General features: G+C 45.3%; 1 protein-coding gene across 3 annotated transcripts; it reads right to left on the bottom strand.

Annotated features, from left to right (window-relative positions):
- Positions 1-639: 639 nt before the first annotated feature.
- Positions 640-22,102, bottom strand: SYCE3 (synaptonemal complex central element protein 3). Of its 3 annotated transcripts, none has more exons than XM_084802964.1 (3): positions 22,009-22,102; positions 10,483-10,591; positions 640-904 (listed from the first exon to the last, which is right to left on the bottom strand). In XM_084802964.1, the coding sequence occupies exons 2-3, from the start codon at positions 10,589-10,591 to the stop codon at positions 747-749; spliced, it is 267 nt and encodes an 88-aa protein (XP_084659090.1). In that variant the 5' UTR covers positions 22,009-22,102; the 3' UTR covers positions 640-746. The 3 variants fall into 3 exon arrangements, with proteins under 3 accessions (XP_084659090.1, XP_084659089.1, XP_084659091.1); XM_084802963.1 differs by lacking the exon at positions 22,009-22,102 and adding an exon at positions 20,112-20,197; XM_084802965.1 differs by lacking the exon at positions 22,009-22,102 and adding an exon at positions 17,969-18,102.
- Between the last annotated feature and the right edge of the window lie 1,671 nt (positions 22,103-23,773).

The raw sequence follows: 23,773 nt of genomic DNA, 5'->3' as shown, positions 1-23,773 counted from the left end.
TGATTTCTAGAATCCATCTTGTGGCTCACAATTGTCTGTAGCTCCAGTCCCAGGGGATCTTACACCCTCTTCTGGCCTCTGTGGGCACTGCATGCATGTGGTGCATGGACATACATGCAGGGGAAACACCCATACACATGGAATAATAAAATAATTTAAAAGAAACTATTTACTGTTATTGTGAGGGGACTGCGTGTGTCCTGGCGCATGTGCAGAGATCAGAGGGTGACTCTGTGGACTTGCTTCTCTCCTTATTCCTTTGTGTGGTACCAGGGCTTGATCTCAGGCAATCAGTCCTGAGCAGCAAGTGCCTGTATCTATAATCTCATCCCCCCCCCCCTTTTTTTTAGACAGGGTTTCTCTGTGTAACAGCTCTGGCTGTCCTGGAACTTGCTCTATAGTGCAGGCTGGCCTCGAACTCACGGAGATCCACCTGCCTCTGCTTCCCAAGTGCTGGGATTAAAGGCGTGCGCCACCACCACCTGGCCATTTCCCCCTATTTATTCTATGATTAGTACAACGGATACCACCAGGTGTTTGGCGTGCTGAAAGCATCTTCCTCACACACTTGTCTCTTTGCTTACAAAGTCTGCTGTGAAGTTGGGTCAGTGCAAGACAGAAAGGGCTTCTTGGGTTTGCTTGAAAATAAGTTTATTGAGAAACAAATACCGTGCACACAGCTACATGTCTGGGCTTCTGGACCCATGCCCATGGGTTCTGCCCTTCGGCTGGTGACAGGTGGTGGCTCACTGCTTGCGCTTGGTCTCGGTGAGTAGCTCTTGCCAGTTCTTCTCCATCTCCTCTTTGCAATTGAGGAAAGCATCCTCCAGCCGGCGCATGGACTCTGCTAGTGTGGGGTTGGTACGCATGACTACCATGTCATAGGCCATCCAGGTTGCCTGCACTATAACAACCAAACAGGCCCAGTCAGGTGAGAGGTACTGATGCTCTGGGGGGGGGGTTGGGGGGACTGTGTTCGGCTTTAGGGGCCAGGCCCTGGGGGACACCAAGTATCTGACACCATAAAACTTCTCTCTAGAGTAGCAGTAATGACACCTGCTGATATTCTAGATGAGGTAACTTCTCAGAATTTAAGGCAATGAGAGTAATAAGCTGGAGGCTGGTCTGACAGAATGGAAGGGAAACTAGAGCAAAACACGGGCCCTTACTTGCATGTAGTTCACAGCTAATAGTTGCGGTTGACTTCTAAGAAGTCATCATTTTTTACCCAGGCTCACATGCTCAGGGAAGATGACCATTTCTAGACCCATAAGACCCAAATTAGATGTTTTCTCATGCTCAGTGATCTGCGACACCTATCTACCTGACAGCAGAGAGGCACAGGGCAGGAGTCCTCCGGGGGAGGTCTGGCATCTTCGAGCACTCAGTATCATACAGCCAAGCATCTCCTCTTTTTTTCTCAGAACAGCCTGAGGGCAGCATCTACTGGGGCTGTAAGGGAGCGCACAGTTCTTGTGCAGATTCAGTGGAGGTGTGAGCAGAGCCTGTTCTGCGCGTCCACATCTCTAGAGCTTTACAGAACATGGTCGCCCCTCTGCATGACAACTGAGCACAACATCCATGTCCCCTTATTGGATACATTGGGAAATTATATCATCAAGGAAATTAACCAAGGAGACTGTAGGAAGACGATTAGTGAGAGCTGTGCAAGTGTACATATATATATGCAAGCAACATCTCTTCGTCACAGATGAAGTAATAGAGAAGTGATTTAGTTGTGGAAAGTTTACAGGAAAAGGCACCTGCAGAGTCTCAACAGAGCTCATATGACTATTGCTACCATAGGGGGTCTTTAGTTTTTGGATTGAGAGTGGCACTTGGGACCTTCCTACACTGTAGACCACTGGCCCATTCCACAACATATGGAGTTTTTGTCTAGCAGGTTGGGCTCATTCTAACTCAAAGGGTCTGAAGAGCACACTTTCCAGGCAGCAGATGCCTTATGGATCTGCACACGAGAGCAGAGTCGGCTTCCTGTCTCTCTACTTGCTAGCTACGTGAGCTTCAACAAGGGTGCTCATTTGCTAACCAAGCCTCCTCATTCACAAAACAGAATACCTACCAGCTTCAAGTGAGAGCCAACCGCTAATATACAAACTCCTAGCACATGATATAGACTGAATGCATGTATGCCCCACATTTATGTACTGAAATACAAGTTAATGGTATTAGGTAATGGGCCTTTGAGATGTGCAGTAATAAGGGAAGAGCCTCGTGACTCATGGGGCTGGTGTCTTTTTAAAAGAGACACAGCACTTGCAATTGGCCTTGTGAGGACACACTGAGAAGGTGGATGACTAGACAAACATGGAAGACAATTCTCACCAGATAACCCACTGGCACCTTGATCTTGGATTTCCTGGATTCTAGGACCATGAGAAATAAATGTTTATTTTTAAAGCTATTTTGTTTGTGGCCATCTGTTTTAGTATCCCCAGATGATTAGTCAGCACAACAAGGAGAGTGTTGTTATAACAAACACCTGCAAGTGTGGGGGCAGCTTTGGTGGTGGGTAGAGGCCGCTAGAGTTTTGAAGCTTATAATAGAAATGCATGATACAGTATTGTCACGAATGGAACTTGAATTTAGAGAAAAACCCTGCATCTTCTTAGAGAATATATGCAACGCTGGACAGAATGCTTAGGGACCTGCAGATGGTAAAGCCATTCTGATGAGAACTCAGGAGGAAATAAGGAATATTATCAGAAACTAGAAGAAAGATGACCTTGCTATGGCTATCAAAGGACTTGGCCCCGTTATGTTCGCACTCAGGGTTTGGTGGGAGGTAGAATTCTGAGCAACGAACCTGCATGCCCACATGAGAAGAACTGCTTAACATTAGAAACTTTTAAATTTCAATTTAATTTGGTTTTTTGGTTTTTTATTTTTCGAGATAGGGTTTCTCTGTGTAGCCTTTGCTGTCCTGGACTTGCTTTGTAAACCAGGTTGGTCTCCAACTAACAGAGATGGCCTGCCTTTGCCCCCTCAGTGCTGGGACTATGGGTGTGCACCACTACACCTGGCTAGAAACTTTTATTATAAAATAAATAATTTAGGTACTCAGGGCAAAGACTTAAGGTGGGAAAGAAAATAACATCAGGGGATAAAAGTAGCTCAAAGAATGGGCTAATACAGAGAAACTTCTGTCTCAGAAAACAAAACAAAACAAAAAAGAAAACAAAACAAAACAAAAATAGCTAAAAGAAATGAATCTGAGCTTCCTAGGCCAAATCAGAGAAAGAAAATCTTTTATGAGGCCAGCGTCCATAGAAAAGAGATGGACGCACTCTTTAGCACACCTTGTTTCTGAAGATGGGGGTAGGGCCCTCTGTCTTAGTCACTTCCATTACTGTGAGGAGACACTATGACAAGGCAACTTACAAAAGGAAGCATTTAATTGGGAGCTTGTTTACATAGACTCGGAGAGTGAGTCCATGACTATCATGGCTAGGAGTTTGGCAGTAGGCAGGCAGGTATGGCACTGGAGAATTAGCTGAGAGCTCACATCTGATGCACAAGTTGCGGGCAGAGATAGAGAGTGAGACTGGGCCTAGCGTGACACAACTCCTCCAAGAGAGCCACACCTTCTAATCCTTCCCCAACAGTTCCATTAACTGGGGACCAAATAGTCAAACTTGTGAGCCTATGAGGGCCATTCTCATTCAAACCCCCACACCCTCCACAGCACGCACGAAGCCTTGACTTGATGCCTAACATGGGAAGAATAAAAACCTCCCCCCCCCAAAAAAAATCAACCAACAGCCAGGCGTGGTGGTGCACACCTTTAGTCTCAGCACTACAGGAAGAGGCAGGCAGATTGAGTTTGAGGCCAGCCTGGTCTATAAAGTGAGTCCAGGACATCCAAGGCTACACAGAGAAACCCTGTCTAAAAAAAGAAAACAAAACAAAACAAATCAACAAACTAACAAAGTGAAACAAGAATTTTATCCTAAGACAACAATTCCCAAGGAGGTTCCTTTCTGAAGAGTGTTCTGGGGGCTGGAGAGTTGGTTTAGTGGTTCAGGGCACTGCTGCTATTCCTGAGGACACGGGTTGGATTTCCAGAACCCACCAGACCATTCACAACTGTCTCTAACTCCAGTCTCAGATGATTACTCTGGCACTCGTTTCTGGCCTCTTTGAACATTGCAAACATAGTGTAAGTCATGCACACAGGCAGGCAAAAACATCCATACACATAACATAAATATATTTACAGTAAAAGTCAAGAAAAAAGAGTATCCTGTAGCTGCAAATGACTTTGGTAACATCTGTATTTTGAACAGGAGGAGGCCCCTTCATGCCTGTAGTTAGAATTACTGATAAAAGTTAGCTGGCAGCATGGCTCCAAGCACTGTAAGGACATCAGTAAAGATAGGGTCTCATGTCACTCAGGCTGGCCTCAAGCTTGCTAAGTGGCTGAGGGTGACCCTGAACTCCTCTTGCTGCTACCTCCCAAGTGCTGGGATTAAAGGTGTGTGTTACCACATCCCAGTTCAGAAATGTGCTTCTCAAGGAACTCGAGGTTTGCATGCATTTACTGTTTACTGACTGCCACTCTGTCCTGCCATTTGTTAAGGCAGCTCTGGTACTATACAGAAGGGTACAGAGAGGACATATCTGGGTTCCTGAACTGTCCATGATAAGCTGCGGTGGGAGAAGACAGATTCCCAGCAAATAAGTCATTGGAGATTGTGAAACATGCTGAGAAGAAAGTAAACAGTATGTGTGTGACAGAGAAGTGGCAGGCAAAGTCAAGACCAGCCCTAAGAAGAGGTCACACAGAAAAGCCTCCTGCTAAGACTGTAGCTCAAGGAGAGATGACTTGCCTAGTATTCCTAAGGCCTCAGCACCACCACCATCCAAAGAGAGGAAGGAAAGGGAAGGAAAAGAAAGAAGGTGGAAACAAAATCTCCTGTCCCCAACTATGAGTTTGGAAGCAGATTTTCCAGCACACAGTCAAGTGTGCAGGGACTGAAGCGATGGTTGGCTTAGCGACTTGATCTTAGGGGAATCATAGCCAGAACCTAAAGCTATGCCAAATTCAGATTTATTTCCTTCTAAAGTTGGGCCATAACAAATGCTTTTGGCTTCCAGCATCCTGGATTTATTGTGCAGGAATAGATAGCAGATACTGATTTGGGTGCCCGAGGATTTGGGTGCTTCCATAACAAAACCCTAAGCCACTGAGGGTAGTTTGGAAAAGGACGGTGAGTAGGAAAGCTGTGATGATTCTCAAGAGAGAATTAGCAAGAATTTACAGTTCCTTGAGTGATCTGATTCCAGAATTGCCAATAAAAAGGTAGAGAGCTATTTCAGCTATTTATTAGTATTTAGCTACATTATTCTTTTTCTCTTTTTCTGGGGGTAAGAAAAGGTAGAGTTAGTGCTAGGGAGTGAACCTAGGGCATCCAACATATGGTAATCACATTCCCCACCAGGCCACCTCATCCATAAACAGGATATAATGGTAGATAGCCCTAAAGCTGTTGTAAGTAAATGAAATAATGTATTTAGAGCCCACAGGAATACATCAATGTGGTATGTAATAAACATAAGCTGATCTGGTGTTTTCTCAGAAAAATGGGAATAGGGCTTCCTCAAGACCCAGCTATCCCACTCCTTGGAATATACCCAGAAAATGCCCTAACACACAACAGGGACATATGCTCAACCATGTTCATAGCTGCTTTATACATAACAGCCAGAACATGGAAACAGCCTAAGTGTCCCTCAGTAGAAGAATGGACTAAGAAACTGTGGTACATTTACACTATGGAGTACTACTCAGCTATTAAAAACAAGGAATTCCCGAAATTTGTGGACAAATGGATTGACCTAGAAATTATCATAATGAGTGAGTTCACCCAGAAGCAAAAAGAGACAAACAGTATATACTCACTTATATCAAAACACTAGCCCAAGGGATACGTCCCATGAAAAACTTTACTTACCAAGAAAGTGGGTCAGAGGAGAGGACATCCTATTGAGACTTTAGGCGAGAGTAGCATGGAAGAATGGGGAAATAAAAGGATCCAGAGGGTCCTGGAAACCTACAAGAAGAACTTTATGACAGGCAGATCTGGGTCCTGGGGTCCTCCTCAAACTAAGGCACCAGTCAAGGAGAAATAGGCAGTAAACTTCGAACCTCTACCAAGACCTAGCTGACGAACATGATATTCTCCACCATTGAGTGGAGAGTGAGATCTGACTCTCACAAGAACTCTAGTGCCCCTTTTCTGACCACGTCCCCTGGATGGGGAGGCCTGGCAGCACTCAGAGGAAGGATAGCAAGTTACCAAGAAGAGATTCGATAATCTTAGAGCATATATAGGGGGAGGAGGTCTCCCTCAATCACAGACATAGGGGAGGGGAGAAGGGGGGAAGTGGGAGGGAGGGAAGAATGGGAGGAAACAGGGGAAGGGCTAACAATCAAGATGTAATATGAACAAATTAATAAAAAAAATGGTAAAAAAAAAAGTAAACATAAGCTGTGTAAACGTAGTTTTTATTTGTCCAGCTCAGTTGTTGTCTCAGAGGTTTACTGCCTCCTTCTGCTAACCTAGGCCCAGTCCTGGAAGTTTCTAGCCTCCATACAATCTAACCTAGGCCTAGAATGTTTTCAGCCTCTGAGACTTGCTGCTTAATGAGCTCACCCTTACTTGTTCTTTCTGAGCTCTGGGCTGGCTGGTTCAACTCAGCTGTTCTGGCTCAAACTCTTCTCCCTGCTGACTTATTCAATCTGGCTTCTCTCTTAGCCCAGAATTGCTTTGCTTGGCCTTAAACTAACTCAGCAACCTGCTCTAATCTGGCTCCTTCTCATTTTCTGGCTCATTCCATCTTCGCCTGAGTGGTCTCTCTCGGCAACCCATCTCTCTGTTCCCGTCCTGGTAAAACTGTCTCCTCTCTCTGAAAAACTGCCTTTTAAGTAGCTTCCCTTTCCTCTCTCTTCTTGTGAGAGTTGGGCATATCCTATTTTTGTTAACTCTGATTTGTCACCTTTTCTGCCACTCAATTAGGTATCATTTTTAAACATGGGTGCTTCCTTCTACAAACTAACTTTACCTTCATTTGCAATTAAAGGCATATATCACCATGCCTGGACTTAAGCTTTTCTTTACCTGATACTTGCTCTATATCAGGGTGGCCTTGAACTCAGGTCTGCTTGCCTCTGTCTCCTGGATTAAAGGCACGTTTGTATTCCAGCTGGATCACACAGACCTAGAAGGTCTTTGGATGTGATCTCTTGCCAGAGCAGTCATGTTCTGAATTAACACTCCTCTACAAAGCTGTTATTATCACTATCAGTAACACAGAAGAGTACTATATAGCCAGACCTGTGCAGCCTTTCTGTGGCTTAGTAAAGTAGAAAGTATCCACTTCTAATAGGAACAAAACCACACAAGTATGTGCCTAGAAAAATATGTAGAGGTCGGGTGTCTTGGTTCAATCTTTTAATCCCAACCCTCAGGACAGAGGCAGAGGGATCTCTGTGACTCTGAGGTCTGGCTGGTATATACTGTGAGTAATTGGACAGCTAGAGCTATGTGAAACCAAAACAGGAGCCACGTTGCTGTTAAGGAGCCACATTGTCATACACTGTTATTAATTCTTGGTACCTTTTAGGAATAAGTTTCTATTTCCTTAGCCTAATGTATGCTGCAAACTATGCTTTTCAGCTTATTCTGAACTTGTAACCCCATGATCTATCCCCCTGGCCTAGCTTGGGTTACATAGTGAGACATTCTCTTAAAAACAAAACAAAACAAAAAACCAAAATAAATTATTCAAAAAATTAAAACAGCATTTAATTTGTGGTTGCTTATATATTGATAACATTCTTAAGGAATGATAAATGAATAAATAAAACTTTAAAAATAATATATTATTCCTTAAATTAGACAATTTGTATGAAGATTTGTGTGGTAGTTGAATGAGAAATATCTTCAGTCTTGGCCATTCGAATAGTTTGTCCCCAACTGTGGTACTGTTTGCATTAGGGTTTATCACACTTAAGCTGTGATAAAACATCTGATAAACCACAAGACCTCAGAGTCAACTGATCTGGGCTTATTGAGGCTCATAGAGACTGAACCACCAACCAAAGGGCATGCATGGATTGGGCCTAGACCTCCTACGCCTATGTAGCAGATATGCAGCTTGGTCAACATGTGGGTCCCCTAACAATGGGAGTAGAGGCTGTCTCTGACTCTGTTGCCTGCCTCTGGATCCCTTTCCCCTAGTGGCCTGCCTCATCAGGCCACGGTGGGAGAGATTGTGCTTAGTTCTTCTGGGACTTGAGGTGCCAGGGTGGGATGGTACCCCTTGGGACTCTCCCATTCTCTGAGAAGTAGTGGGGTCATGTGGAAGGGGCATGAGGGTGGGACTGGGAGAAGGGAGGGGGCTGGGATCAGGCTATAAACAAATAAAACAACAACAACAACAAAATCATGTCAAAAATCCCTGTGAGTGCCTGGGTAGTGGTGGCACACGGTTTTAATCTCAGCACTTGGGAGGCAGAGGCAGGTGCATCTCTGTGAAGTTCAAGGCCAGCCAAGGGCTAAAACAGAGAAACCCTGTTTCAAAAAACCAAACCAAACCAAATCAAACCTCCAAAATCCCTGTGAAGGGAAAGGCTTGAAACCTTGAAGCTGCCCGTCACCTAGAGGAGAATGGTGAAAGCCCTTGGGTGATTCTAGTCCTTGTCTCCTCAGTCTGGCCCTCTTTGGCTAGACATCTCAGGAATTTGGCACCTTTCTGACCCCTCACACTTGTCTCAACCGTGTCTTCTGGAGTGTTCTTCATCTCCATCTTAGCACCATCACAACAACACAACATTATTAGTGCTAGCCATTTTAATATAAAATGTAAATATTTTCATCTTAGTTCATATTTTAAAATTATGGTCACATTGATGTCTATTCCTGGCCCTTACCCACTTTCACAAAAGGAATGATTTCTATTCAAGTTTCTATTCTTTTTCTTGTTTTCTTGCTTTGTTTTGTTTTTTTGGTTTTTTAGAGGCAGGGCTTCTCTGTGTATCCTTAGCTGTTCTGGAACTTGCTCTGTAGAAGGCTGTCCCCAAACTCACAGAAGTCTGCCTGTCTCTGCCTCCCAAATCTGGGATTAAAGGAGTGCGCCACCACCAGCAGGCTCGCTTCTAAGTTTAAAAGGCACAGAGTAGTTCTAGTTAATAAAAGGACAAACAGTTAGACTGGAATTACATAGCTTTTTGGCTACATCTTAAAAATTAAACTGTGTTTCTGTGTATGTGCATGAGCCTGCCCGAGTTTATGTGCACTGTGTGCATGCAGGATCCTGTGTGTGTTGGTACACACATGCTCATGTGCCATCATACATGTGTGGAGGTCAGAGGTTGACGATGTGTAGGAGTCAGTTCTCTCCTTTCACTGTGGGTTCCAGGGATTAAACTCACAATCCCTGGATTGTGGCTCAGCTACAAGTGCCTTTCTGTACTCACAGACATCTTGCTTGCTCTAAAATTGTTTTAATTTGAATAAAATATACATGTCTATGTACGGTAAAGCACTCTCTATTTTCTGTAGCAAAATTTGGGCTCATAGATTATAAGAATTACATATATATACATATGAATATGATTTATCTTATGTATATGAGTGTTCTGTTTTCATGAGGTGCCAGAGACGGAATCAGATTCCATTATAGAAGCAATTCCAGTGCTGGGAATTTAACTCAGGAGCTCTGGAAGAGCAGCCAGTGCTCTTAATCACTAAGCTACCTCTCCAGGCCCAAAATTAAGTCTTTCATTTTGTCTTGAGACAAGGTTTCTCTGTGTAGCCCAGGCCGTCCTGGAACTCATTTTGTAGACAAGGCTGGTCTAGAACTCAGAGATCTGCATGCCTCTAGAATTATACATATTTTGAATTAAAAACATATAAAATTATGATGTTGTTGCTACTACTGCTTCATTGAAACACACTGAATAAAACAACAAAATAATATTATTTCCCAAGAATGAAGAAAGCACTCATCCTGTTGCTGTTTCATTCCATAGTACTGTGCCTCCCATTCTCAGGAGTACACTAGTTTTATGAGTGTTCCAAACCTTTACTTAAATAATTCACAGACAGACTGTTCACCTTCTGTTCCCCAGTGCAATAATGACCTGTGCACGCTTGCCATCTGCTGCATAGGGGAGGTAGTATCTGGTGCTACGCTGATTACGTGCGTCTTTTTCTGCCTTCAAGATGATAATGGACCAATGGTAGAAGTGAGATGTAATCACATGAGAGATAATCACAAAATAATTCAAAGCCAGTCACTGGAGCTGCTAACTTTTGTGTTGCCATAGTTACCAGCTATGAGTTGGAAGGTGCTGGAGAAACCCTTGCTAGAGAAGGCACTTGGTATAGGTTCGTGAGTTTAGGGAGCAGCAGAGCTGTTGAGGAAGGAAAGGCGGTGTTTGGGAAGGCATCCTACCTGAGATTTTTTCCATCTCTTCCAGTAGCTTTTCCAGGTCCTTATTCAGGTCGGACAGCATTTTCAGCATGTTATCATAGCTTCTTTCCCCAGGCTCAGAGTCAGCCATCTAGGCAGTGAACGGAAAGAAGCTGCATGGGACATCCAGCACTTTAGTTCCCTCCCTACGGCTCACAGGTGGGCGGTCCCTCAGCAGCCGTTTGCCATCTCTCAAGGTTGGACTCCACCACTCATGCCCCAGAGGCTCTGTGAAGGTTAGACAGAAGTGTGTGGACGGGTCCACACGGACTATAGCAATGCTAATTGTTCCTTTTTTCCCTTTGGCCCTTGTTATGTGTCATAATCAGTTTCAGCTGTCAACTCGACACACCTGGAAGATGGAATTTCAGCTGAGGAACTGCCTCCACTCGATTGGCCTGTGAGCATGTCTGTGGGAAAAATTATTCTCTCTCTCTCTCTCTCCCCCTTTCTTTTCCTTTTTTCCTTTCAAAAATTTATTTAATTAATTTAATATTATTTTTAAAGGTTTGTTTATTTATTTTTATGTGTATGGGTGTTTTGCTTGCCTGTACACCTGTGCATCTCATGTATGCAACATCTGAAGAGGCCAGAAGAGGGCATCGGATCCCCTGGAACTGGAGTTACACAGTTGTGAGCTGCTGCTTTGTAGGTCCTGGAGTTGACTGAATCCAGGCCCACTGGAAGAGCAGCCAGTGCTCTTAATTGCAGAACCATCTCTCCAGTCCTCAAGATTTACTTTTAATTATGTGTGTGTGTGTGTGTGTGTGTGTGTGTGTGTGTGTGTCTGTCTGTCTGTCTGTCTGTCTGTCTGTCTGTCTGTTTGGGGTTTTGTGCACGTGAATGGAAATCAGAAGAGGGCACTGAATCCCCTGTAACTGGCTTTATAATAGTTGTTGGCCACTATGAGGCTGGTGGGAACTGAACCCAGGTCCTTGGCAAGAGCAGCAAGTGCTCTTAATTGTGAGCCATTTCTTCAGCCCCAGTGGGGCATTTTGCGATTGCTAATTTATATAGGAAGGTTAGCCCACTGTGGGTGGTGACATCCCTAAAAGGTGGACCTGGGCTGTGTAAGAAAGGTAGCCGAGCAAGCCAGTAAGCAGCACTCCTTCATGGCCTCTGCTCCAGCTTCTGCCTCTAGGTCTCTGCTTGAGCTCCTGCTCTGGCTTCCCTTGATTGTGGAGTGTAATTTATAAGATGAAAAAAGCCCTTTCCAGCCAGGCGTGGTGGCGCACGCCTTTAATCCCAGCACTCGGGAGGCAGAGGCAGGCGGATCGCTGTGAGTTCAAGGCCAGCCTGGACTACAAAGCGAGTCTAGGACAGCCAAGACTACACAGAGAAACCCTGTCTCGAAAAACAAAAAAAAAAAAAAAAAAAAAAAAGAAAAAGAAAAAAGAAAAAAAAAAAAGAAAAAAGCCCTTTCCTCCCCAAGTTGCTTTTGGTCAGTGTCTGTCATCCTCAAACTGTTAGAAGGAAGTTTTGTTTTGAAAGACATGGTCTTGTGTAGCCCAGTCTGACCTTGAACTTGCTTAAACTCCTGATACTCCTGCCTCCACTTCCAAAGTGCTGGGGTTACAGGTATAGGCACCACACCAGGATAAGGGTGAAATTCTGGGGCCAGACCAGAAGGCCTCTGACAGGCATGAGGCAGATTTGAGGTATGGGGTAGGGCATATGACCTTTTGGGGTCACTTCTGGAGCCATTCCTCACTGGGGAGCCCATCTTTTCTGTTGGCCTGTTTTTTTTTTAGTGAGATAGTTTTCTAAGAACAGGTGGCCATGGCAGTGGGCTGAGAGTGGGTGATTTAAAAAAAGGTGGGGGGATCCAGGCACGGCAGCACATGCCTGTAATTCCAGCACTTGGGAGACAGAGGCAGGTGGATCACTGTGAGTTCAAGGCCAGCCTGGTCTACAAAGTGACTCCAGGACAGCCAGGGCTATTACACAGAGAAACCCTGTCTTGAAAAACAGAACAAAAGAAAGCATCTGGAGCACCTTCCTTGAATCTTTTTTTGTAGGGTTAGTCCCGGTTTTATAGCCAGGCCACATAGGTTGACCTGTCCTGGGGTTCCTACCTCATCACTCTCTTGTAGTCTGGTATCTTTCTCTGCTTCTCACTGAAACTGATTAGACCAGTCATAAAAGGCATACTCATGGCACCTCTGTCCATATATATATACATATTTTTTTAAGATTTATTTTTTATTATTATGTATACAATGTTCTGCCTGCACGTACACCTGTAGGCCAGAAGAGGGGAGCAGATCATATTACAGATGGTTGTGAACCACCATGTGGTTGCTGGGAATTGACCTCAGGACCTTTGAAGAGCAGGTGGTGCTCTTAACCACCGAGCTATCTCTCCAGCCCCTATATTTAACCTCTTTAGCCCCTACGAGGCAGGCATTTTCTCCTGCTCAGAATCCTCCTGGTATTTAAGTTAGATCTCTCTGCTAGCTCCTAAGCTGCTCTCTTTGGGCCCTCTCCTTTACTGGCTTTGGAATGTCAGTGAGGGTCCTCTCAGCCCTTTCTCTTGGCACAAAACAGACAATCGTGATGCCCATTGCTTCACTGTCCTGTTTATGTTGAAGATTCAGATGGTGCTTTTTGTTGTTTTAAGACAGGGTTGTTCTGTGTAGCCTTGGCTGTCCTGGAACTCACTCTGTAGACCAAGCCAGGACCAGGCTGTGCTACATGGAGAAATTCTGTCTCAAACAAACAAACAAACAAAAAACAACAACAAAGAGAGAGAGAGAGAGAGGAGAGAGAGGTGTATCTATCAGGCAGGGCATTAGAACTGACTGTCAGGCTCTCGCCTCTCACTGGGACTGTTTCTATAGTCTGTAAATGGCCTTCCTTCTGTAGTCTCATCTTGCCCAGCCCATTTTCAGGGTGTTGATTTTTTTTTTAATGATGTGAAAATATCGTACCACTGAAACTTCTCAAGAACTTCTTGTTTCTTTTAGGATGAAACACAATCTTCTTGGGCAAAGGGTGGATGTAGCTCAGTGAAGGCCCTGGGTTCAAGGCGCAGAATTACACATATTAAAAAGATAACAATCTTTTTACTATAGTTTGAAGAATTTCAGTGTAGCTCTGGTGACCCCAATTCTTATCCAGTTGTGAGCTGTAGCCAACTAACTGAACAAAGCTTGGATACTACTTTAAAACTATGATGAATGATGAGGGGAGGTCCATGACTACGAACCACAAGATGATAAAGTTAAAATCTTTATGGTTCTCTTGTAAGAAGCAAAGAAATACAAAATGAAAGAGACTAATTCTGCTGTATGGGTGGCTGCAAAAATCTATCCTGGCATCTTCAATATCCCAGGCTCTGCAATGCAACTAAGGCTTCATCATCACAGTTTCACTCAGCAGCCTTTAGGGCCTTTTCTTTTTTTTTTTCTTTTTTGGTTTTGCGAGACAGGGTTTCTCTGTGTAGCCTTGGCTGTCCTGGACTCTCTTTGCAGACCAGGCTTGCCTCGAACTCACAGCAATCCGCCTGCCTCTGCCTCCCGAGTGCTGGGATTAAAGGTGTGCGCCACCACACCCGTCTTTAGGGCCTTTTCACAGGATCTCTGACCCTGCCACAGTGGTACCTGGCTTCAGCTATTCTTCATCTGAATCTTGAATCTGTCATGCTTTCAAAACCAGTGCCACATGAAACCATGTTTACAACACTGCCCAGTTCTACGGCTAGCTTTTAATGTCCTCTGGCCTCCTTGGACCACAGCTGCATCAGCATCCCTGAGGAATACTTCCTATTGTTGCACTGCAGAGCAGGAAGCTTCTCCACAATGGTGCTGATCTCTCTCAGTTACAGCTGCTTCCGCAGCACCAGCCTGAATAATGCCTTGCTTTGATTTTTTTTCTGCTGAATAAACCAGTTACCTCCAAATCCATCTTCACACAGGATCTCAAGACATGAGCAGAGTGGATACCCACATGAGTGGTCACTATCCTTCTTCCTAATAGAGTTCTTAGTCCCTTCTGGGCCCCTAAGCTGAGCCTCCACTGTCTGCATTTCTCTTCCAAGCACACATGTGGCCCAGTAGGCTCTGCTTACATCATTCAGTAGCTTTTCTAGCCCAAGGCATCAAACGAATCCACATTCTTTGTTTTTTGTTTTGTTTTGTTTTTTTTCGAGACAGGGTTTCTCTGTGTAGCCTTGGCTGTCTGGACTCACATTATACACCAGCTGGCCTCGAACTCACAGGGATCCACCTGCCTCTGTCTCCCGAGTACTAGGATTAAAGGTGTGCGCCGCCACCACCCGGCCAATTCCACATTCTTTCCACAAAAAGCAATTCTAGGACTGGCGAGATGGCTTGGTCGTAAGAGTGCTTTTTGCCAAGCCTGACAGCCTGAGTTCAATTCCTAGAAACCCATATTGTGTAAAAAGAGAAGTGATTCTCAAAATTGTCCTCTGTTCTCCATGGGCAATGCATTCTGCCTGTCTGTCCGTCTGTCTGTCTCCCACACAGAGTAAATGTGTTAAAATTAGGTTTAAAAGCTATACCGTCAAGTTCATCACAGCAACAAGCCCACTCACTGTTTTTTGTCCTGGTTTTGGTTAGCATTGCCATGATAAAATACCCTGACAGTAGCCACTTTAAGGGCAAAGGGTTTACTCAGCTTACACTTCACAGTCTATCACTGTGAGAAAGTCAAGGCAGGAACTGGAAGCACTGAGTCACATCCACAGTCAAGAGCAGGGAAGAAGAATAAATGCACGCGTGCTTACTAATGCTCAGCTGATTGTCTCCACTCTTACAGAGAAGACCCAGGCCAGGGAACAGTGCCGCCCACAGTGCTTCCCGCTTCATTCAATAGGGTCGAGGCAATCTCCCACATCTCCCACAGCCTTTCCACGGGCCACGAGGCTCCCTCACGGAGACTCTTCCTAGGTGGGTGATTCTGTTAGATTAGATTGTGCTGACAATTAAAACTAACCATCGCAGGCACAAGCTTAGTATGCTTCCCATGCGTCTGAACAGGGATGCTGATAGGAAGTTAGATAAGTGGATTCTGGAGTGTGGATGCTGTCCACAATGAGGAGACCGCTAAGGTTGAGTACAGATGGAGAAGGAAGCATCCAGAGACGAGGGGTACAGAACCGACAGGTAGAAGAGCAGGGCAGAGTCATGTCCCCAAGTCTAGGCATTCCAGCCAGTATTCTCCCATCATGAAGATTTTACTAAACTGTAACCGAGGGTCTTAAAAGTACAGGAGATGGAGCCGGGCATGGTGGTACATGCACGCACACACGCACGCACGCACGCACGCACGCACGCACGCCTTTAACCCCAGCACTTGGGAGGCAGAGGCAGGTGGATCACTGTGAGTTTGAGGCCAGCCTGGTCTAAAAGCAAGTCCAGAACAGCCAAGACTACACAGAGAAACCCTGTCTTGAAAAAACACAGAACAAACCAAAAAACAAAAACAAAATCAAACAAACAAACAAAGAACACAAGAGAGGAACTCCCCAAAATTGTATGGGATAAGGTGTTTTGTGTGAAATGTGAACAATTTACAACCCTAAATGTTTATAAGAATAAAAACAATAACTATGACTATTCATCATTTTGTGCATTTGGATATAGAAGAGAATTAATTAGGCATATTAGGGCAATAGATTAATTTAACTATTCTGCTTTAAAATGTGTAATTTATTACATATTGCAATTTTCTTTTTTCTTTTTTGAGATAGGGTTTCTCTGTGTCACCTTAGCTGTCCTGAACTTGCTTTGTAGACCAGGCTGGCCTTGAATTTACAGTGACCCACCTGCATCTGCCTCCCAAGTGCTGGGATTATAGGCGTGCGCTACCACACCTAGCAACATACTGCAATTTTCAACCAAAGTTTATTTACAGTTTGGGGGGCATTTAAAGGAATGCAAGTTTCACTGCAAGTCTGATGTGATATTTATAAGAATTACTTAAAGAAACTAGAGTTAATGGCATGTGCCTGTAAGGTCAGCGCTTGAGAGGGAGAGGCAAGAGGATCATCATGAGTTTTAAGCCAGCCTGAGCTACATACTGAAATATGTCAAAGAACCACAAACATGCATCAAACCAAAACCAAAATCAAGCAAACAAAAGAGAACCTAACTATTAAGAAATCACGAAGGGAGGGCCGGGCGTGGTGGCGCACGCCTTTAATCCCAGAACTCAGGAGGCAAAGGCTGGTGTATCGCTGTGAGTTCGAGGCCAGCCTGGTCTACAGAGTGAGTTCAGGACAGCCAAGGATACACAGAGAGGCCCTGTCTCAAAAAACCAAAAAGAAAAAAAAAATCATGACGGGTTTGTTAAGACAATTGAGGTACTTAAAGAGATGGACTATATTAAGATTATAATCAGATGAGTTTAAGTGTATAAGTGGAATAAGCAAAAACTTTAAAAAAGTTATTACTAAAATTTGCTACTGGAATGCCAGGCAGTGGTGGCGCACATCCCAGCACTCGGGAGGCAGAGGCAGGTGGAGCACTGTGAGTTCGAGGCCAGCCTGGTCTACAAAGCGAGTCCAGGACAGCCAAGGCTACACAGAGAAACCCTATCTGGAAAACAAAACAAAACAACAACCACAACAAAAACTTGCTACTAGACTTAGAATACAACTAATAAACAACTCAAAGGGAGATATCATCTGCCTGGTACTGAGGGTTGTTGCATGAAGTTCCTGGGGGGTGCATTATTCAGCTGTATGGAGTAACCATTTAAAAATACTTTTAAGAAAGCTTATAAAATAACAAGCTTTCCAATGACTTTCCCAAACATTCTTGGTGTTATTTATCCTTCCTTCCTCTCCCTCTGTATTATCTTCCCTTCCCACCTCGTCCTTCTCTTCCCTTCTGGCCTGTCTCCTGCCACAGCTCTCTGCATCTAGAGCTCCTTGTCACCCCCTCCCCCATGCCTGCAATGGCTCCTTTCTGCTTTCCTGACTGGTTATTCCAAGCTACACACTCAGGCCTAAAGATTCAAATCTAGGAGACCCCCAGACAATACAGGCTACTGCCATTGTTCTTGGCTGCTTGCCAAAGCATGAGGGTAACACCCTCCTGCTGAAGACACCATACACATCTGTCACCGCACTGGAAGAAAGGAAACTGGTATCTGGAAGTGTTACCAGTTCCTCAGTGTTGGCCCTCATAGTGTCAAAAGGTGATGTATAAGCTTCCAAAGGAGAAGAGTTATCAGCAGTTCTACCTCACTGTAAAGCATGAGAACAGCAACTTCTGCACTGGCAAGATATTCCCAATGGTACAGTAGTGGCACTTGTATCTTGGGGGTAACCAAGAGTTATATGTTTGGACCTATAAAGCCTGCTTGACTGGGAGGAACTCCTGCCGGCTACTGTAAACCTAGCCAAGAACCCATGGCTGAAGAGGCCATAGACCCTAGAGGATAAGCTGCTACTAGCATGCTGCTGAAAAATAGAGTTTCCAGCTGCCTTCTAAATACTTACCTTTATATTATAAGTGCAGCTTTCAATCTTTCATCAATGAAGCTTATTTTTGTAGCAGGTGGATGGTAGTACAGAGGTTATTACAAATGGTCCAAATGTGGATTCTAAGTGACGGTGGGGTGCTCAGCCCCAAGTGGGACATCTATAACATAATCCCTATACCGAAAGTTCAAGGAATATTGTAAGAGCCTGGGGACCAGGATGACTGCTGCAAGACAGTTTCTTCTGGACACAAAGGTGCTGTTGCAACCACAGACACTTAACAATATGATTGCCAGCACAAGACCTGCAAATACCATACCGATCAACATGCCAACATGGAAGGAGGAAATTATCACATGGCTACATACTTAGATGAATATCTACAGGCAGTCAATGGCTGATGAAAGAAGAACCAGTTTTCTTTAGGGACAAGCACCCAACCCTAAGTGGTTGGTTTTAAACACATGCACATAGGAGAAACACTTATTAGACTTTGTAGGTTGAAAAAAATATGTATGTGTATGTCATATATATAAGTCAACAATAGTTGAAGAAGAAGAGGTAATGAAATCAAGAGGTGGTGGTGGCATATAGGAGGAATTGGATAGATCAAAATGATGCACTTATGCACAATTCTCAGGACTTGGGATGTGTAGTGTGAGGAGAATGCGGTGAGGACCAGGGTTTGTGAGGGGAGGAGACTGAGGGGGAATGTCTGCAATGAGGGATGCAGAGACTGATGGTGGGAGACTCAGGATGTGAGGGGAGAGGAGCAGGAACTGTTTGGAGGGAGAGACTCAGGGTAGGAGTCTTTGATTACAACACAGGAATTTTGAGGAAGGGGCACGTAGGGTGTGCAGTGAGGAGGAGGATGGCAGAGATTTTAGGGTCTGGGTAAGAGACTGTGAAAAGGGGCCTTAGGGTATGAAGTAGGGAGTAAGAGGAAGCATCTGGACTGAGGGGTGAGGACAATGAAGTCAGGGGACTTAGGGTGTGAAGAGCTTGAGGGAAAGTGTCTGGAGTTTGGGGAGAAGAGACTGGGTAGGGGAGGAGGTTCTGGGGAAGGGTCCTAGGATATAAGATGTGGGTGTCAGGAGAGCAGGATTAGGCTGTGGGTTAAGAGAACTGAGGTGAGGGGACCTAGGGTGTGTCTTAGTCATTGTTCTATTTCTGTGAAAAGACATCATGACAAAGGAAACTCATAACAGGTATCCCACAACTCTTTAACATCTTGGGGTCTTCAACACAATCCAGGCTTTACCTTCACAGCTTCATGCAACGGCCTCTCTAGGCCTCCATACAGGCCTCTCCTGACACACACCTCATCGGCTTTCCTTAGCTGTGAAGGGACACTCCATAACCCCTTACTTGTATCTTTGATTCTAAAGCCAGAACCATGTGGCTGAGGCTGCCACGGTTCTACTGTTCGCTCAGACAGGAACACGGCCTCCTTATCCAATTACACTTGCTTCAGCTTTCTGTGGTTGACGGTTTCCTTTACTGCTTAAGCTTTCCTTTAATTCCATTCACAAGGTGGACGCTTAGCTGGGTAGGTTCTTGCCCTGAGGACACTACTCTCTTTATTCCACTTAGCAGGAGGCTTTTCTTTTCTTTTTTGAAGTTAACCTTTTCTTTATGTTTTTTTCTGGCTTTTCTTTAAACTTCTTATCTCCTTGAGCACTGGACTTGTCTCCAACAAAATATTCCAACAAAATTTCTCCTCACACTGTACATTTTGTATTTTTCCTAGCCTCCCTTGTTCCTTTATACTGTAGCACTGCATGAGAGCTACCACTAATAACCATATCAAATAGTCAATATTAGGCTGTCTTGAAATTTCCTCTGTCATGTCAGGCATGGACACACCTTTAATCCCAGCACTCAGGAGGCAGAGGCAGGTGGATCACTGTGAGTTCAAAGCCAGCCTGATCTACAAAGTGACTCCAGGACAGCTAAGGCTACAGAGAGAAACCCTGTCTCAAAAAACCAAAAAAAGAGGAAAAAATAAAAAAGAAAAGAAAAGAAAGAAAGAAAGAAATCTCCTCTGTCAATGCCATTAGTCCAAAAACTCTTAAATTTAATTTCAGATAGATTTTTGAACTAGAGCAAAAAACAGCCACATTTGCCCAACTATCAGAAGAATTCTCTGTAGGCCACTTACTAATAATTCTTCCACTCTGAACTTCATTAGCTGGGCCACCAGAATTTACACTGTCTCAGCACCACTGTCTTCCATGCTCCTACTAGGGTGGCCCATTAAGCCCCATTTAAAGCCTTCAACTGCTTTCGTAACCCAAAGTTCCAAAGTCCACATTCCACCAAGCAGCACGGTCATGGCTGTGACAGCAATACCCGCTCTCTGGTACCAACTTAGTCACGGCTCTATTGCTGTGAAGAGACACCATGACCAAGGCACCTCTTAAAGTAGGAAGCACGGGGGCATGCAAGCAGGTTCTGAGCTACATGCTGCTGCAGAGGCAGAGAGAGCACACGGGCCTGATAAGGGTTTTTGAAACCTCAACGCTCACCCCCAGTGACACAATTCCTTCAACAAGGCAATACCTACTCCAGCAAGGCCACACCTCCTAATCTTTCTAATCCTTTCAGAGTTCCACTCTCTAGAGACCAAGCATTCAAATACATGAGCTTATGGGGTGGGGTTGGGGGGGGGGGACAGTCTTATTCAAACCATCTCAGGTGTGAGGAGAAGCTGAAGGGTGATGTTTGTTGTGAGCAGAGTGGGTGTGGGTGAGAAGCTTAAAGGCAAGGCATTTTGGATATAGGGCAAGGAGACTGAATGAAAAGATCTTAAGGGTTTGGAGACTGAACCACTGTCTTAGAGGGACAGGGAGATTAAGGAAAGAGGATAAGGATGAGTTGAAGAAGTGGATAAAAGGGAGATAAAGTGTGGAGTGAAGAGATGAAGGGGAGGCATCTAGGGCGTTGAGTCAAGGAATCTGGAAGGAGGCAAGGGAATAGTGTGAGGAGACGAGGGGAGAAAGATTAGGATGTGAAAAAAAAAAAGATTAGGATGTGTGGTGGGGGTTGAAGATTCTGAGAGGAGGATAATAACAAGGAGAGCATCTGGGCTGTGGGTTGAAGGCAGGCAGCGGTGGTGTAGGCCTTCAATCCCTGTACTCAGGAAGCAGAGGCAAGAGGATCTCTGTGATTCTGAGGCCAGCCTGGTCTTAAGAACGAGTTCTAGCTGGCTGGGTGTAGTGACAAATGCCTTTAATCCCAGCACTCGGGAGGCAGAGGAAGGCAGATCGCTGTGAGTTCGAGGCCAGCCTGGTCTACAAAGCGAGTCCAGAGCAGCCAAGGTTACACAGAGAAACCTTGTCTCAAAAAAAGAAAAAAACAAAAAACAAAACCAACCAAACAAACAAAGAATGAGTTCCTGGGCTGGAGAGATGGCTCAGTGGTTAAGAGCACTGACTACTCTTTCAGAGGTCTTGAGTTCAATTCCCAGCAACCACATGGTGGCTCACAACCATCTAGAATGTGGTCTGATGCCCTCTTCTGGCCTGCAGGGGTACAAGCAGGCAGAGCACTGTATACATAATAAATAAATCTTAGGGGGGGGGGGGAAAGAGCGAGTTCCAGGACAGCCAGAGCTACACACAGAAACCCTGTCTGGAAAACAAAAACAAAACAAAAAGAGTGTAGGCTGAGGAAGCTAAGGGGGGAGAGGATGTGGGGTAAGTTGAGGGGTTATGGAGTGAGAGGAAGCTGAGGGGAGGTAAGGGTACGGAGATGAGGAGATCTGAGGGGAAGTACTTGGAGTGTGTGAGGAGACTGAAGGGTGGTATATTTGGCTGTAGGGTGAGGCTATGAAGGAAAGCTGGGTCTGGGGGGCGTAGGAACTAAGGGGAAAAGGTGAGGTGTTAGAAGAGGCAGGTGAGGCCTGAGGGGCGTAAGCAAGCGGCGAGTTACAGCGGTTGAAGGTTTTCGTGGGAGGCGGTGAGTACCGCGGGGACCCCGCCCCAGAGTCCATGACTCCCTCAGGTCCAGGCGTGCCGCGACAGTCGGGGGCCCCTGGGCGCGCTGGCCTCGCTCACCTCAGGCTGGGCCCGCGCTCTTGTCAGCTCCACAGCCCACGAGGAGGCGGGAAAGGAAGGAGGGGACTCCTGGCAACGACGCCCCGCCCCTTTCCGTTACTAGTCCCGCCCCGGAATTGGTCTCTCGCTCTCATTGGCTAGCTTTCTGCTGAGGGCGGGACTTATAAGTGGGCGGGGCCTGTTCCGTGGCCTTCAACTTGGCCTTTCCTGGTCTTAACCTGGGTTTAGGTGCTGTGAATGGAGTAGAGGTGAGGGAAGGCCGAAGGTGCCTCCTGACTGTGTTCCACAACCCCTACAGCCCCCAGTGCTTAACAGTTATGTTCCTTTCTTACCTGCCGCTGTGTGTCGCCACGTGAGCAGGGCCCTGTCTGATTATAGTGTCCCTAATGTTCAGGACAGCACCTGGCTTAGAATAGGAGCTATGAGCTGGGCGTGGTGGCGCACGCCTTTAATCCCAGCACTCAGGAGGCAGAAGCAGGCGGATCGCTGTGAGTTCGAGGCCAGCCCTGGTCTACAAAGCGAGTCTAGGACAGCCAGGGCTACACAGAAAAACCCTGTCTCGAAAAACAAAAACAAAAGAAGAAGAAGAAGAAGAAGAAGAAGAAGAAGAAGAAGAAGAAGAAGAAGAAGAAGGTGCTATGAACATTTGTTAAATGTCCAGTATTATGTGTGACGGACATTGGTGCACCTGCCTCACAGGGAAAGTCAGTGCTTGGGGCAGGCAGGGACAGGATAGGGGCGTACAGAAAAGGAGGAACACGCAGATGAAGTGCTGTGCACCAATTCCAGCCCAAGTCTGCCCGATATGGTCCTGTTTCCACTCAATACTTATGAGGCAAGAGTATAAACTCCACTTAGGGCTGGCTGGAGAGATGGTTCAGCGATTAAGAGCAATCACTGTGCTAGGTGTAATGGCACATGCCTTTAATCCCAGCAATGAAAGGCAGAGGCACAGAGATCTCTGTGAGTTCCAGGACAGCCAGGGCTACACAGAGGAACCCTGTCTCAAAAAACCAAACCAAACCAAACCAAACCAAACCAAACCAAACCAAACCAAACCAAACCAAACCAAACCAAACCCCTGACTGGAGAGATGGCTCAGAGGTTAAGTGCACTGGCTGCCCTTCCAGAGGTCCTGAGTTCAGTTCCTAGCAACCACATGGTGATCTGGTGCCCTCTTCTGGCATGCAGGTGTACATGCAGGCAGAACACTGTACATTAAAAACAAAACAAAAAACACAACCAAAACCAACCAACCAAAGGAACGCTGTGCTCTCCCAGAGGACCTAGGTTTGGTTCCTAGCACAACCATTTTTGAGTCCACTTCCAGAAGATCCAAAGCTACCTTCTGATTTCCAGTTTCCAAGGGCACCTTGGAAGCATACATGATGTACATATTGACACACGGGCAAAACACTCATAAATACAATAAACAAATAAATCTTGGGCCTGGAGAGATGGCTCAGCAGTTAAGAGCATCAACTGCTCTTCCAAAACTGGGGTTCAAGTCCCAGCACCCCCATGGCAGCTCACAACTGTCTGTAACTCCAAGATCTGACACCCTCAAACAGACATATTTGCAGGCCAAACACCAATGTACATTAAATAAAAATAAATAAATAATAACAAAAAAGAAAGAAAAAAAATGGGCTGGAGAGATGGCTCAGTGGTTAAGAGCACTGCCTGCTCTTCCAAAGGATCTGGGTTCAATTCCCAGCACCCACATGGCAGCTCACAACTGTCTGTAACTCCAAGATCTGACACC

Source organism: Acomys minous (assembly GCF_964271855.1).
Source record: "Acomys minous genome assembly, chromosome: 12".
Taxonomy (NCBI): Eukaryota; Metazoa; Chordata; class Mammalia; order Rodentia; family Muridae; genus Acomys; species Acomys minous.
This window is presented reverse-complemented; position numbering and strand designations above follow the sequence as displayed.